Source organism: Myotis brandtii, unplaced genomic scaffold, assembly GCF_000412655.1.
Source record: "Myotis brandtii unplaced genomic scaffold, ASM41265v1 scaffold131, whole genome shotgun sequence".
Classification (NCBI taxonomy): domain Eukaryota; kingdom Metazoa; phylum Chordata; class Mammalia; order Chiroptera; family Vespertilionidae; genus Myotis; species Myotis brandtii.
This window is the reverse complement of record NW_005354632.1, coordinates 5,306,897-5,319,857: the sequence shown is the minus strand read 5'-3', so window position 1 is coordinate 5,319,857 and position 12,961 is coordinate 5,306,897. Positions and strand designations below refer to the sequence as shown.

Below are 12,961 nucleotides of genomic sequence, written 5' to 3'. Positions count from 1 at the left end.
TATTTCTGAAGGTTTACTGAGCATGTTCAATGAGGAAGGATTGAAATACTGCGGTATAGGCAGATTTCAGAAAGGTGTCCTATAGGACTTCTGTTAAAATGCTCCAAGTTGTACTAACTTTGCATATTTGAAGGACAGGACAATATAGTTAGCCAAGGAAAATCGATTTAACTTCTGGCCTCTGAAAAAAATTTATCTTTTTTCCTACCAGGTTCTACCCATATTTTAACACCCAAAAAGCTGTTGGATGACATAAAGATGCTGAATAAATCCAAGGATAAAGTCTCCATTATGAAGGATGAATAGTATTTGGGGGTGGGGTGGTTCTTATTCATTCTTTCAACTAAACTAGATCAAGACGGTGTTGCTTTTATGCAGTTTCAACAATGTAAATATTTTATGGAATAATGGCTTTTCAAATATATTTCTTAAAGGACTGCTTATGGTTACATATAATTGGATTTGACATTTTTAATTTAAATGTTGATATTTTGTTGATGATGAGAAGAAATATTAAAATGCTTTTAAAAGAAAATATTTTCACCTTTGGAATAGAATATGAGTTGTGGGTTATTTTTTGCAGCCACCTATGTACATACTAATGACTTCTTAAATACTTATCTGTTTTATACTGAAGTATAGTTTTTGGGAAAAGAATGATTTTAAATGAAAAGGTTATAAAATTAAAAACTGTAAATGTGTATATATGATATAGAATTTTTCTATACATGAGATTTTTCTTTCAACTAAAATTTATAATTTCCTTTATGTGTAAAATAATTCAGTTGTAAAATTAGAAAGATTTCACAGTATGTACTGTCTTTCTAGATACTTCTAAAGAACACAGTTTTATATCACTTTGAAATCATGTATGTTTAAATTGAAAAACCAAAAGTACTCATGAATATTCTAAGAAAAAATAAATATGTAGTTACAAAATTATCTTTGTTTTGGGTGGGGAGAGGTAGAGGAAGTTAGGAAGTTTAAAAGTTCTAAGCCAAGGAGTTAGAAAGGGAATGCACGTTAATCTTCCCACCAAGGTAACCCATTGACTTTTTAAAAAGTCATGTAATACATGTGTGAGGTTGGGTAATACTGTTGCCATGCACTGCTTGACAGCAGGGATATGTTCGGAGAAATGTGGCATTAGGCAGTTTTGTCCTTGTGTGGATACCATCGAGTACCTTACACACAGCCTGCTGCACACCTGGCTTGTATGGTGTAGCCTATCGTTCCCAGGCTACAAGCCTGTACAACATGAGATTAAATCAAGCAGAAGAGAAAATGATGCAATCGAGAGACACGCTAAACACAAGATGTACGAGGCTGCTGCTGGCATAACACAACATGCTGCTTTACAGCAAACTTTTTAAAAAATGTTTTCATTGGTTTTAGAAAGAGAGGAAGGGAGAGAAAGAGAAACATCGATTCGAGAGAGAAACATCAATCAGTTGCCTCCTGTACCCACCCCAACTGGGGATCAAACCCAAAACCCTGGGTATATGCCCTGACTGGGAATGGAACCAGTGACCTTTCAGTGCATGGGATGACTCTCAACCAACAGAGCCACATCAGCCAGGGTAAAATTTTTTATGAATAGAAAAGAAAAAATATACTCTAAGATAACAATAAAAAGTATAAATGCAGCCCAGCCGGTGTGGTTCAGTGGTTGAGCGTCAGCCTATGAACCAGGAGGTCATGGTTCGATTCCCAATCAAGGGCACATGCCTGGGTTGCAGGCTTGATCCCCAGTAGGGGGTGGCAAGAGGTAGCCAATCAAGGACTGCTTTTTACTTCTAAAGTAAAACAGTCCCTTAGCCTTTCTTTCACAGAAACGTGTCAGAGCAATCCGTTCATCCATCGCTCAGGTCTGCTGCTCAGCCCCAGCAGTACTTCATATATGTTAACACGTTCCGTTTGTGCAGACATATCCTTATACGGTCATGGGCCACATAATGATGTTGCAGTCAACAACGAACCACATATACAACAGTGCTCTCATGAGATTATCCTGGAGCTGAAAAATTACCATCACCTAGGACAGTGGTCGGCAAACCACGCTCGGCAAACTGCGGCCCGTGAGCCACACGCGGCTCTTTGGCCCCTTGAGTGTGGCTCTTCCACAAAATACCACATGGGGCGTGCACATACAGTGCGATTGAAACTTCGTGGCCCATGCGCAGAAGTCGGTATTCTGTGGAAGAGCCGGTATTTTGTGGAAGAGCCACACTCAAGGGGCCAAAGAGCCGCGTGTGGCTCACGGGCCGCAGTTTGCCGAGCGTGGTTTGCCGACCACTGTCCTAGGTGATGGTAATTTTTCAGCTCCAGTATAATCTCATGGGAGCACTGTTGTATATGTGGTTGTTGACTGCAACATCATTATGTGGCCCATGACCGTATAAGGATATGTCTGCACAAACGGAACGTGTTAACATATATGAAGTACTGCTGGGGCTGAGCAGCAGACCTGAGCGATGGATGAACGGATTGCTCTGACACGTTTCTGTGAAAGAAAGGCTAAGGGACTGTTTTACTTTAGAAGTAAAAAGCAGTCCTCTTCACCTGCCCTCTTAGGCTTTTATTGTCACAACAGCTTGAACTAAAATTAACCTCTAGATACAACCAGCAGGGTAAGTATCCTTGAGAAAGTATATGCTCCTACAAGGTTGGGTCTTTAAAGACTACACATAGAGATTCTAGCAAAACACCTCGGGGGATCAGACTTGTTTGGAAGTCAAGGTAGGGGCTGCTGCCTTTGGCAAGGTCCCCTCAGAGGCCCCCGACCTCTCAGAGAATCCTCCTTACAGACATTCCAACCAAGTCCCGTGCTTCCCCACAAAGTACGTGTTACACAAAGGGAACGCCTTTCTTTTAAACCTGTCCTTTTACCTGGCCTCTTGGTTCTGTCATGTGACGGACCATCATTTCATACATCACTCGTCCTCAGAGTTTTGCTCTTACAAATAATGCTTCATTGCAGACTTCCACAATATTTCTATAACGTAAATTTTTAGCAATGACATAACTGCTCAAAGTATTTAAAATATGACGCACCATTTTTAATTTTTATGTAGATAAATCTATCACTTTTTCTTGTTGGTGTCTGAATTTTATGTTGTACATAGAAATACCCTTTGCACCCAAGATTAAGTCTCCCATTGTTTCTTCTAGGACATTTTGATGTATTCATTTTATTTTTTGCAGGTAATCCATCCATCGGGAATTGATTTTAGTGTGAGAATGTATGCTAGATACTATCTTTTAGCTCTTGCCTTTAGGTCCCATGCCTCTCCATCCCATCCCACAGGGCATGAAAGGCTGAAAATGAAGTTTTGCAGACTCAACGGTAAGTGGCACAGAGATTTAGACTAAGACATTGCCCTGTGATGAATGGAACTCCGGTGTGATGGCAGCAGACACTGCCCGTTGAGTCGGTCACTTAGCCCCTCAGTGATCACTTTGCCCTTTTGTACTGATGGGAGATCCTGTGAGGCCTGCACTGCAGGTATATTTTAGGCTTAACATTGAAGAGACCCTTTGTTTTCTAAGTCTCTCACTGAACTTGAAGACATAAGAGGTCGTCTCACCTAAATTCCTTAGACTTAGCATGTACAGATTCTGATTTCAAGACCCTGAAAAAAACCTTTTTTTGTTCTTGCAGTTAACACATTGATTCACTATCTCTGAAGCATGGTTTTGCTTCCTGTTGAAGTGTTCTTGGTCTGCGAAGTATAGTGGATTCACATTGCTCAGCAATATTCACAAGAATGAAAAAAAATATCAGTAGTTCATGACACAAAAATTTTTGGATTCAAGCCCGAAGGCCAAGATCCTGGCAGTTTATGTTGTTAGATGTGATGCCTCTGTAACTCAGCTGTGGTGTGGGTGTCTGGTACCCCTCATGACTCCCATCAGGATGCAGGCCGATTTATTTTTTTTATTTTTTAAATATATTTTTATTGATTTCAGAGAGGGAGAGAAAAACATCAATGATGAGAAAGAATCATCGATTGGCTGCCTCCCGCACGCCCCCACTGGGGGCCGAGCCCGCAACCTGGGCATGTAGAATCAAACCCAGGACCCTTCAGTCTGCAGGCCGATGCACTGAGCCAACCCAGCTAGGGCCAGGCCAATTTCTTTTAAAATCAAAGGAGCAAGAAATACCTTCTATAGCAGAGTTTTACTACCAAACATTTGGGTATTAAATATACATATATATTCATATTTAGTATGTATTAGGTATATTTTAAGTAATTATTAACAATAAGATTGAATTGGAATGAATAGTAAAAGGATGCGTTTTCATATATGTACTCTGTAGTTAAAGTGAATGGCTAGAACTTCTAAAGAGGTGATAGCATTCTACAAGCTGTCCCCTCACCCAGCTATCTTGGTCCTGGTGCCTCAAGCAGGAAGCAAGCACAGAGGCCTCTATGCTGTGGAGGGTGCCAAGTGTCTTTACAACACCCCTGCCCCCAGCAGTCCTGAGCCTGTGACTCAGCATTTGGAGATACAATCACTGTCGCTTAACAAGCTTGTTTTTCTGGCTTATTCCTGCAGCAGGATTAGAAGAGAGGTCTATCAGCATTGGCACAAAGAAGTTGCGTGAGGGAGGCCACAGCCAAAGCTACAGCATCAGTAAATCTCACATTATCTTTGTAAATCAGAGCCTGTAGCACTTCCGCAGAAGCCTGAAGGCGGTTGCCCTACTTCTGTGCCTCGGATGAGTCATGGTGCAGTGACTGTTGCTAATACCCTCAGTCATCAAGGAGATGAGAAATTACATCTAGAATACGGCTACATACTGCAGAGGTGGGTTGTGTTTTTAAATAAAAATGATTTCAGCAGTGAGCTCCTCTAAAGGGTAATGCGAGGGGTCAGGAAGGTCATTGATGGTGCTGCTTTCTACCTGGAGTTCCATGGGCTTGTTCAGTGCCCGTGGACTTGTGAAAACTGGGTGCCAAGTTGTTCCTGTTCACGTGTTGCTTTTCCATGGGAGAGTGACGCATAGGGAGGGAGGCTCCACAGGTTTCATCAGATCTCAGAGAGGTTTGAACCCCAGAAAGGTCAAGAAACAATGCGTCGCTTAAGAACACCTTAAGCCAGAGAGTTGTGTGATTTTAAACTTGGGGACAGGGTGGCGATGCTTGGTGCACAAACAGGTTCTCAAGCTGTGATGAGTTTAGGTCTGTGATGAAGCTAGAAGCCCCTGAGCACGTATACAGTTTAAGCCCCATTTTTTTCCTCTTAAAATTCGACCAACAGTCTTGACTCTTCCTCACAGTGCCGCAGCCTAACGTGAACTTGGCCACAAAGTCAGAGGAGTCTTGAGTCTGGCCTCTGCTCTCTCTCTCCCCCCCAAGGCATCAAAACTCATTTCCAAGCCCCAGAGTTAAAAATAACCCCTTCTCCAGCTGGACCAACAGCAGCTGCGTGGTCAGCACAGAACCCTCTCCGTGGGAATGATCCAGCTCTTCCCCTGAGCACAGCCCGGGAGCGGGAAGCCATTTCTTGACTTTGGAGTGAATGGAGGCCTCGGGAAAGAGGGAAAGAACCACTGACTACACCGTTACAATGAATTGTCTTCACTTTTGTCCCAAATTTCATGAACCTAGAGCTAGGACTGTCATTTTTGTGTATTTCTGGCTTCAAGAGATCTTCAACCAAATGATTTATGAGAATTTTGTAAGAACTACAGAAAGTCAATGTAAAGTCCCTCCACTTCCCCGCAGAACTCCCAGTTCCTCTTCCTAGAGGCCCACTCGGTGTTTCTGTGTGCTTTCCAGTGGTGTGTGTGCCCTTTGAAGACCATACACGAAAGATCACACCTGTGCATCATTAGGCATCGTGCTTCCCCCCTCACACTATCTTGAAGGTTAACCCACATTCTTTTCACTGGCTGCAGAGTCTTAATTGTATGACTGACATCTTTGTTTATGAATGGCCACATTGGGTGTTTAGATTAGTTCCAGTTGGGTCTGTTCCCATCTGTGCCGCATGGCCATCCTCCCTCACATACCATGGCCTGTTGGGTGAGTCACCTGTGAAGTAAACAGCTAGTGGTGGAATTGCTGCTCGAGGTCAAGTGCATGTCGAATTTGATAGAATTTGCACCAGTTTATACTTCCAGCATCAGTGCCTGAGAGTACCTGTCTCCCCCAGCCTCACTGATACTGGGTTTTCCAACTTTTTTTTTTTGCCATACTAATAACTAAAAGTATGTTTTAATTTCTTTTATTATGTGTTAGGAATAACAGATTTATTTTAAAATAAATACTTGTTGATTTGAGTATAAGAATCAGAGGTCCCTTTTTTCTCATTTAAGTACCGTTGTGTTCCCCATTTCTTATGGTTTTGGCATTTTCTCTAGAAATTTATCCTTCTAAATTGTGTAATAAGTAAAATAATTTGAGGGGAAGATTAAGTTTTCTTTGCCTTTCTTTGTTTCTCAAATCCCCAGTCACCTTGCATCAAACTAGTATTTCAATCGATTCCTCCATCTCTGTAGTTTGGCGAGATCTTCTGCAATAGTTCTGATCATTTGATCAGTTGTTTCTTTCAAAATGTTTGCTGTCCTCAGGGCATGGTCCAGAGACGCGGCTAAACCCTGCGGAGGACAAGTGCGCACATTTTAGTCATACACGTTTGCCACTGTTCCTGTTAACTGAGTTCTGTCATCACACACTGCCAGGTGGAATTGGGAGTGCTCTTTTTTCCACCCGGTCTGTTTCTGTTTTTTCCACCAGGTCTGTTTCTGTTTTTGAGAGTTGGTTTCCTAGGAAACCAGTCGGAGATGGAAGGTATTTTTTAGGGCAAGGGACAGAAAAAGGACTGACACGTGACTGATGAGCATGAATCAGAGGGTGAGGTCAGAAACCTGCTGGGCCCATTCCCTGCTGTCAAGAAAGAGATCTGAGAAAAGGAAAGTTATTGGGACCACTGAAGGGGACTGGGGGACATGACCACTGAGAGGGCAGGGATACCACGCATGCGTGCACAAGCCTTGGGAAGTGGCCTGGGATTCGAGTTTCTGATTGGAAAAAAATATGTGGCTAGCGTCTGTAAGCCCATTGTCGGTTAAACAGTCCTGTGAGCAGCCAGGGGATCCTATAGCTGAGGCACTGCCCACAAAGTTTTCCTGGGAACCAGTTTAGGAGTAGCACACACCACGTGGCTGCTCAGGCCCTGTGTCTTTAGGCTAGTGCTGAGCACACACTGTTGTTAGCAGAGCATTTTGGGTGCTCCATACTGTAATAATTTAGAAGCCATCAATTTTGTGGTCAGCAAGACCAAACTTACAAGCTGCAAGGATTCTAGAATGTTTTTCTGAGTCCTCACCTCAGATTTCGTTTCTTCGTCACTGCTAACGTCGCTTAAGGATTTGCTTCCAGAGACCCTGCCAGAGTGGAAATGGGGGGAGGATGTAGCCAGGTCTGAAGTGGAGGTCATGGGAGCCTTAAGTTTTTTTCTGGAAGGCAAAAGCACAGGGATACTCGTGTGAAGCGCCCCCCTCAGCTCTGGGGTGCAGGGCGCCTGTGTGCTGGTGGAAGCCGGCACCCTCCGTGTTGCCACTGTCACAGTGCCTTGGTGGATAACCGCAGCCGAGCTTCCCACATCAGGGCCTTCCCACATCGGAAGCCTACGTAGACTGGAAGGGTCTCTGTTCCCCCTGTTTCCCTTGCTAGCTCATTCATATTTAACCTTTGGAGTTGAGCTTCCCTGAACCTCCATATTAGATAATAGCACTTTGAGTGACCTCTTCTTGGCACTCACACACACAGCCTCCTCTTCCCAAAAAGTGAGCTCCCTGAGGGCAGGGACAGAGCCCACTCTGTCACTGTGTTCAGCAGCTAGCATAGCGCCTGCTGTGGACACGCAGATAACGTGGTGAGTGAACACATGAAAGACTGACGTCGTAGCCAGACTTCAGTTTGAATCCGGCTCTCCTACTTAGGATCTAGAATCTCGATGATCTTGGGGAGGTAATTTAATGCATTAAGCACATAGTATGCACCCAACCAATGGGTAGCCATTCTTGTCATCATTACTAATGAGAGAGTGATACTTACTTTCCTGGTTTGGGCTCACGCTCATCTTGAGAGGATTTTGAATTTGCTCTCTGGGAACAGATCCAGTTTGGTTTTGAATAAGCTGGAAAATGTTGGTTCTGATTAAATTCAGAGCATCAGAAACGATCCCCAAATCGTGGATATGTGGGTATCATTTTCTGAACTTCTCTATGTGAATGAAACATTTGATAAAAAATTAATAAATAAGAAAATTGGGGAACATAGGAAACAAAGAACTTTGTATCAAGTATTCTGAAGTCAGAGAATTCAGGAAAGAAATTCCATTTTTAAAAGGAATTATTAGCAGACAAGAGACCAGGAGTCTAGGTTCCCTGGGCGCTAGCCGTGCGACCTGGGCATGTGGTCTAACTTTTCTGGGCTCAATGACTTCATCTGAAGGTGGAGGGGTAATGTCTCTCAAGAGGTTGACCCACTTGGATTCTTGAAGTCCCCTCCGACTTAGGGTTCTAAGAGTCAGAAATTAAGTCACTAGGACAATTCTAGAAATTAGAGACTAAACAGAAGATACGTGTATTAACGTCACTCCTCCGTCCTCTACCTTCCCCTCTTTCTCCTTCCAGGCCTCCTGTCTTACCCACTGGTCTCTAGGATCGAGGCTTCACTCCCCCTCAGGAGTAGCAGACAGGAGAGGAAGGAGCAGTGTGGGTCTCCCAGGCCTGGGCGGGAGACTGGGTTGTTCACAAAGATGGGATCACAGAGGAGGTGTACTTACAAGGTGGAGAATTCTTATTTTCATTTAAAAAGCGGAACTGCACGAAGGCTCTTCCTTCGCTATGATTTAAGTAATTCTGTCCCGGGGTGTCGTATCTGTAATGAAATTCTAAACAGGAAAGATTAAAAATAAGACTCATTGCCTGGGAACAACAGCTGTCCCCACTTCTGACCCCTTTGGAGGCTCCCTGGTCGCCCTGACCTTTAAGTGGTTCTTTCCGGCCGCCTCTGGGGCAGTTGGGAGTCCTAGTGCCACAGGTCTCGCAGGTGTTGCTCTGCAGCCCAGTGCTGGGACCTGAAGAAACCCGTTACACCAAGGAAGTGTGAGTCTTGGTCGTAGTCATACAGTGTGGTGTGGCGAGCAGAGCTCTAACTGGGCGAGGTCTGCACTAGACACCACAGTACTTAACTTCCCCGAGGTTACCAAGGGGAGTTGCCAGCCCAGGAGTGACATTCAGGGTCCCTTCCTGACAGCGGAGAGGTGTTCTGATAAGAGAGCCTCCATTTGCCTAGCACTCGCGGGTGCTTGGTAAAGGCCTGCGGAACAGGTGGGCCTGTGAGAATTTGGCCCTCTGAGTTATCAGATGATCTTGCATTTAGAGTCATTTTTCCAGATTTGTCCCAGTAGATCCACATTCTCTTCTCAGCCCCTGCTGTGGCCAGGAGCTTGTGTTTTGTCACCCAGGTGGTTGGAAAGATGGTTTTCCCCACATCAGTTCATAAACTCAGGTAGGAACTTGAATCAGCTGTGCCCTCGCCAGTGCCACCCGAGGCCAGTGGTGGAGAGCGTGTGTCTGGTGCAGGTCTAGAACCTGCTTGGCAGTGGGATGCTCCAGGGGATGCCACGGGGTGGGAGCCTGGGCCAGGCAGGTGAGCACGGCAGGCTCGGGTGTCCAAGCCGCATCTCAGCTCCAGGAGAGAAGAGGCCGGGACACAGCTCTGCCAGTGCTAGCAGCCACTGCATCCATGAGTTCACTTGTCGGGGACTTGGTCTTTCAAAGTGTAAGTCACAAATGGGAGGAGCTCTAGAAAGGACTCTTTTCTTCCCCGAACCTCACTCAGTGCATAGTTATTGAGTGCCTTCTTGATCCTGAACCCAAGGAAATTACAAACAGAGGACAGGGACTTACCCTGGGAAGGCTGTGTTGCACAGTTAGAGTGAGAGATTCAGACAGGCCTGAAATTGAGGCCTGCCTCTGCCCCTTCGCTGGATGGGTCGACATATGTCCACATACTCTTCATGTGTGTGTGCGCGCGCGCGCGCACGCACGCAATGTTTTATGCTGTGTGTGTGTGTGTGTGTGTGTGTGCGCGCGCGCCCGCACGCGCAATGTTTTATGAAAAAGAGTAACAGGGTTGGGTTACTTTGAAGAATATAGGAAGAAAAGTTAGTCTTTTTTAAAAATATATTTTTATTTCAGAGAGAAAGGGAGGGGTAGAGATAGAAACATCAATGATGAGAGAGAAAATCATTGATTGGCCACCTCCTGCACGCCCCCCACTGGGGATTAAGCCAGGAACACAGACATGTGGTCTTGACCGGAATGTTGATTGGCCGCCTCCTGCACGCCCCCCACTGGGGATTAAACCAGGAACCCAGACATGTGGTCTTGACCGGAATGGAATCTGGGACCCCCCAGTTCACAGGCCGATGCTCTATCCACTGAGCCAAACCAGCTAGGGCTCCACATATTCTTTTGTTTTCCACATACTCTTTGACATGTTGTTCAAGAGGTGGGCTGGATTAGTGACTCGCTTCTAACAGAGAGAATAAAGTAGTAGTGATGGTAAATAACTTCCAAAATCAGGTCATAAAGGATATTGACATTTCCAGTCTTGTTCTTTCTCGTGGATCCCTTGCTCTGGGGAAGCTGGCACCATGTCTTAGTAACACTCTAGCAACCAATGGCTCTATGAGTGACCATCTTGGCAGCAGATTCTCAGCCCCGGTCAAGCCTTCAGATGACATCAGTGCTGGCCAGCACCTTAACTGCAGCCTGGTGAGAGACGCTGAGCCCGAACTACCCAGGTAAGCTGCTCTCAAATCCCTGACCCACAGAAACGCGCTAGTAAGTGTTGGCTGTTCTGAGTCATTAACTTTTGGGGTCCCCTGTTACCCAGCAGTAGGTAACAATACACCACCTCTTTGACCTGGCAAGTCTCTTAATTTTTCTGAGCCACCATTTCCTTATCCCTAAAGATAATTCCTACTTTACATGGGTGTTGTACAGTTAAATTATATATACTATGTCAACAGTTCTCAAACTTTTGATTTCATAACCCTTCTACACACATAAAATTGAGGGCCCTAGAGAACTTCTGCTGAGGTGGTTTGTCCTGCCGTCTACCATGATATACACCATTTTCTGTACCTGTGGTGGAATGTCCCCCTGCACTGGAGAAGAGCTGTCCTCAACAGTCAGTCAGCTGAAGATGGGTGGGTAGAGAAATATCTATAGATAAACTTAAAATCATTTTTGCTTCAATCACTCAGATCTTTCCAAGACTGAATGGGTAGTCCGAGGCTTAAAAAAGTTATTTTTAACTGAAGTATCTAAAAAATATTTTACTTATGGTATCATTTAAAATGACAATAATCCATTTCATATTAACAGAACATCTTTTTAACAAAAGCTAACTTTTTGAAAATAGAAATTAGAAGAGTGGCATGCTTTATGTCTTGGCAAGTATCTTGAATATCTGGGTTAATATAAGACAGCAGGGTTCCATAGCTGCATCTCCATTCAGTCTGTTGCAATATTGGCCTTGCAGCCATATACAGTATAGTTAGAAAGGAGAGGACCTCATGGTCCCGGCAAGGGTCTCAGGGGCTCCCAGAGGCCTTCGGCCACACTTCGAAAAGCTCTACTCTGTTACAGCATCTGGTATATCAGTGTTCAATGAAACCTATATTTATTATCACAAAATATATCATCTACAGAGAACAAATAGAACTAAATGTGACAGAACAGTGAGTTGGGAAACGGCTTTTGGCTAACAGGCTGTATGAAGGTAAGCTCTCTGAGCATAATCCTTGTTCGCTCTCTGGCTCCGGTTCGTCATGTGTAAATGGGGTAGATGAGGCTTGGGGGTGATTGTCACACTCAGGAGCTGCCTGAGCAGGCAGTCCCGGCCCCGCCTCTTCCCCACCCAGGGCAAAGCTGCCAGAGGATGTTCTGCTTCCATTCGCATTGAAGAAGGCTCCTAGGACTAAAAACCACTGAATTCCATGCCCTGTGCTCTCTGGGTCTCCTCCCAGCTCTGACTGTCTGTGCTTCTCTGACATGTGCATGGACAAGTGGGCAGCAGATCTTGCGCAGCGGGAAACTTATAGGTGTACACGTGGGTCGTGCTGGATGGGGTGACACACCCCTGAGGCTACCCAGGGACCCAGTCCATGCAGTCCTGAGGTGTTGGCCAGAAATAGGTGTGGGCACGTTCACCTACCTGACTACATCTTTTAAATCATTTATTTTTAATTCTTTACATTAAAAAAAAACATGCAACACCGCAGCCTAGGCAGTGCTATTTGGAGTGGCCAATGGCAAGCTGGTGCCCACCATGAGCAGACCCCACAGGGAAGGACCTTGAAGACTGAGCACCCACAGCCCCAGCCCCCTCAACTTACTGAGAAGTGAGTCTGGATGAGGTGCCTTTTCCTGAAGGGCAATGGGAAGCCCTCCACAGCTGGTCCTTCTGTGGCCTTTCTTCTCCAGGGTTTGCTTCCTAAAAAGGTACATAGACCCCATGAATCGTCAGTAGACTTTGAATAGAGATAGTGAGCATATTGGTAAAAGGGACATGTCGCGTGGCCTTTCTTCTCCAGGGTTTGCTTCCTAAAAAGGTGCATAGACCCCATGAATCGTCAGTAGACTGAATAGAGATAGTGAGCGTATTGGTAAAGGGGACATGTCGTGTTTCTTATGTCAGCCTGGACGGTACAGCAGGGGCATGTCATCCTCCCAGGGGTCCCCTCTGCCTGTCTGTGAGCTTCCCCCTGAGAAGCGGTACCCAGTGCAGTTTAGCTTGATAAGGACATCGTTTCCAAACATTAAAAGTGAATCTGTTTGGCCTTAGCTGGTTTGGCTCAGTGGATAGAGCATCAACCAGGACTGAAGGGTCTAGGTTCAATTCCGGTTAAGGGCACATGCCTGGGTTGC

The 12,961-nt window shown here is 45.1% G+C and overlaps 2 protein-coding genes across 2 annotated transcripts in view; one reads left to right on the top strand and one right to left on the bottom strand.

Annotated features, from left to right (window-relative positions):
• Positions 1-939, top strand: part of STXBP3 (syntaxin binding protein 3) — a 28,373-nt gene extending 27,434 nt beyond the window's left edge. Inside the window, exon 19 of the mRNA XM_014534675.1 lies at positions 212-939. Within this exon, the coding sequence (XP_014390161.1) occupies positions 212-306 (95 nt within the window). The 3' untranslated portion in view covers positions 307-939. The remainder of the gene's footprint in view (positions 1-211) is intronic.
• A 4,231-nt stretch (positions 940-5,170) lies between these two features.
• The window catches only part of AKNAD1 (AKNA domain containing 1), a 24,454-nt gene continuing 16,663 nt past the window's right edge, over positions 5,171-12,961 (bottom strand). Inside the window, exons 11-16 of the mRNA XM_014534674.1 lie at positions 12,323-12,527; positions 9,004-9,097; positions 8,803-8,910; positions 8,070-8,151; positions 7,339-7,468; positions 5,171-6,607 (exon numbers count right to left, since the gene is read on the bottom strand). Coding sequence (XP_014390160.1) covers positions 6,476-6,607; positions 7,339-7,468; positions 8,070-8,151; positions 8,803-8,910; positions 9,004-9,097; positions 12,323-12,527 — 751 coding nt within the window. The 3' untranslated portion in view covers positions 5,171-6,475. The remainder of the gene's footprint in view (positions 6,608-7,338; positions 7,469-8,069; positions 8,152-8,802; positions 8,911-9,003; positions 9,098-12,322; positions 12,528-12,961) is intronic.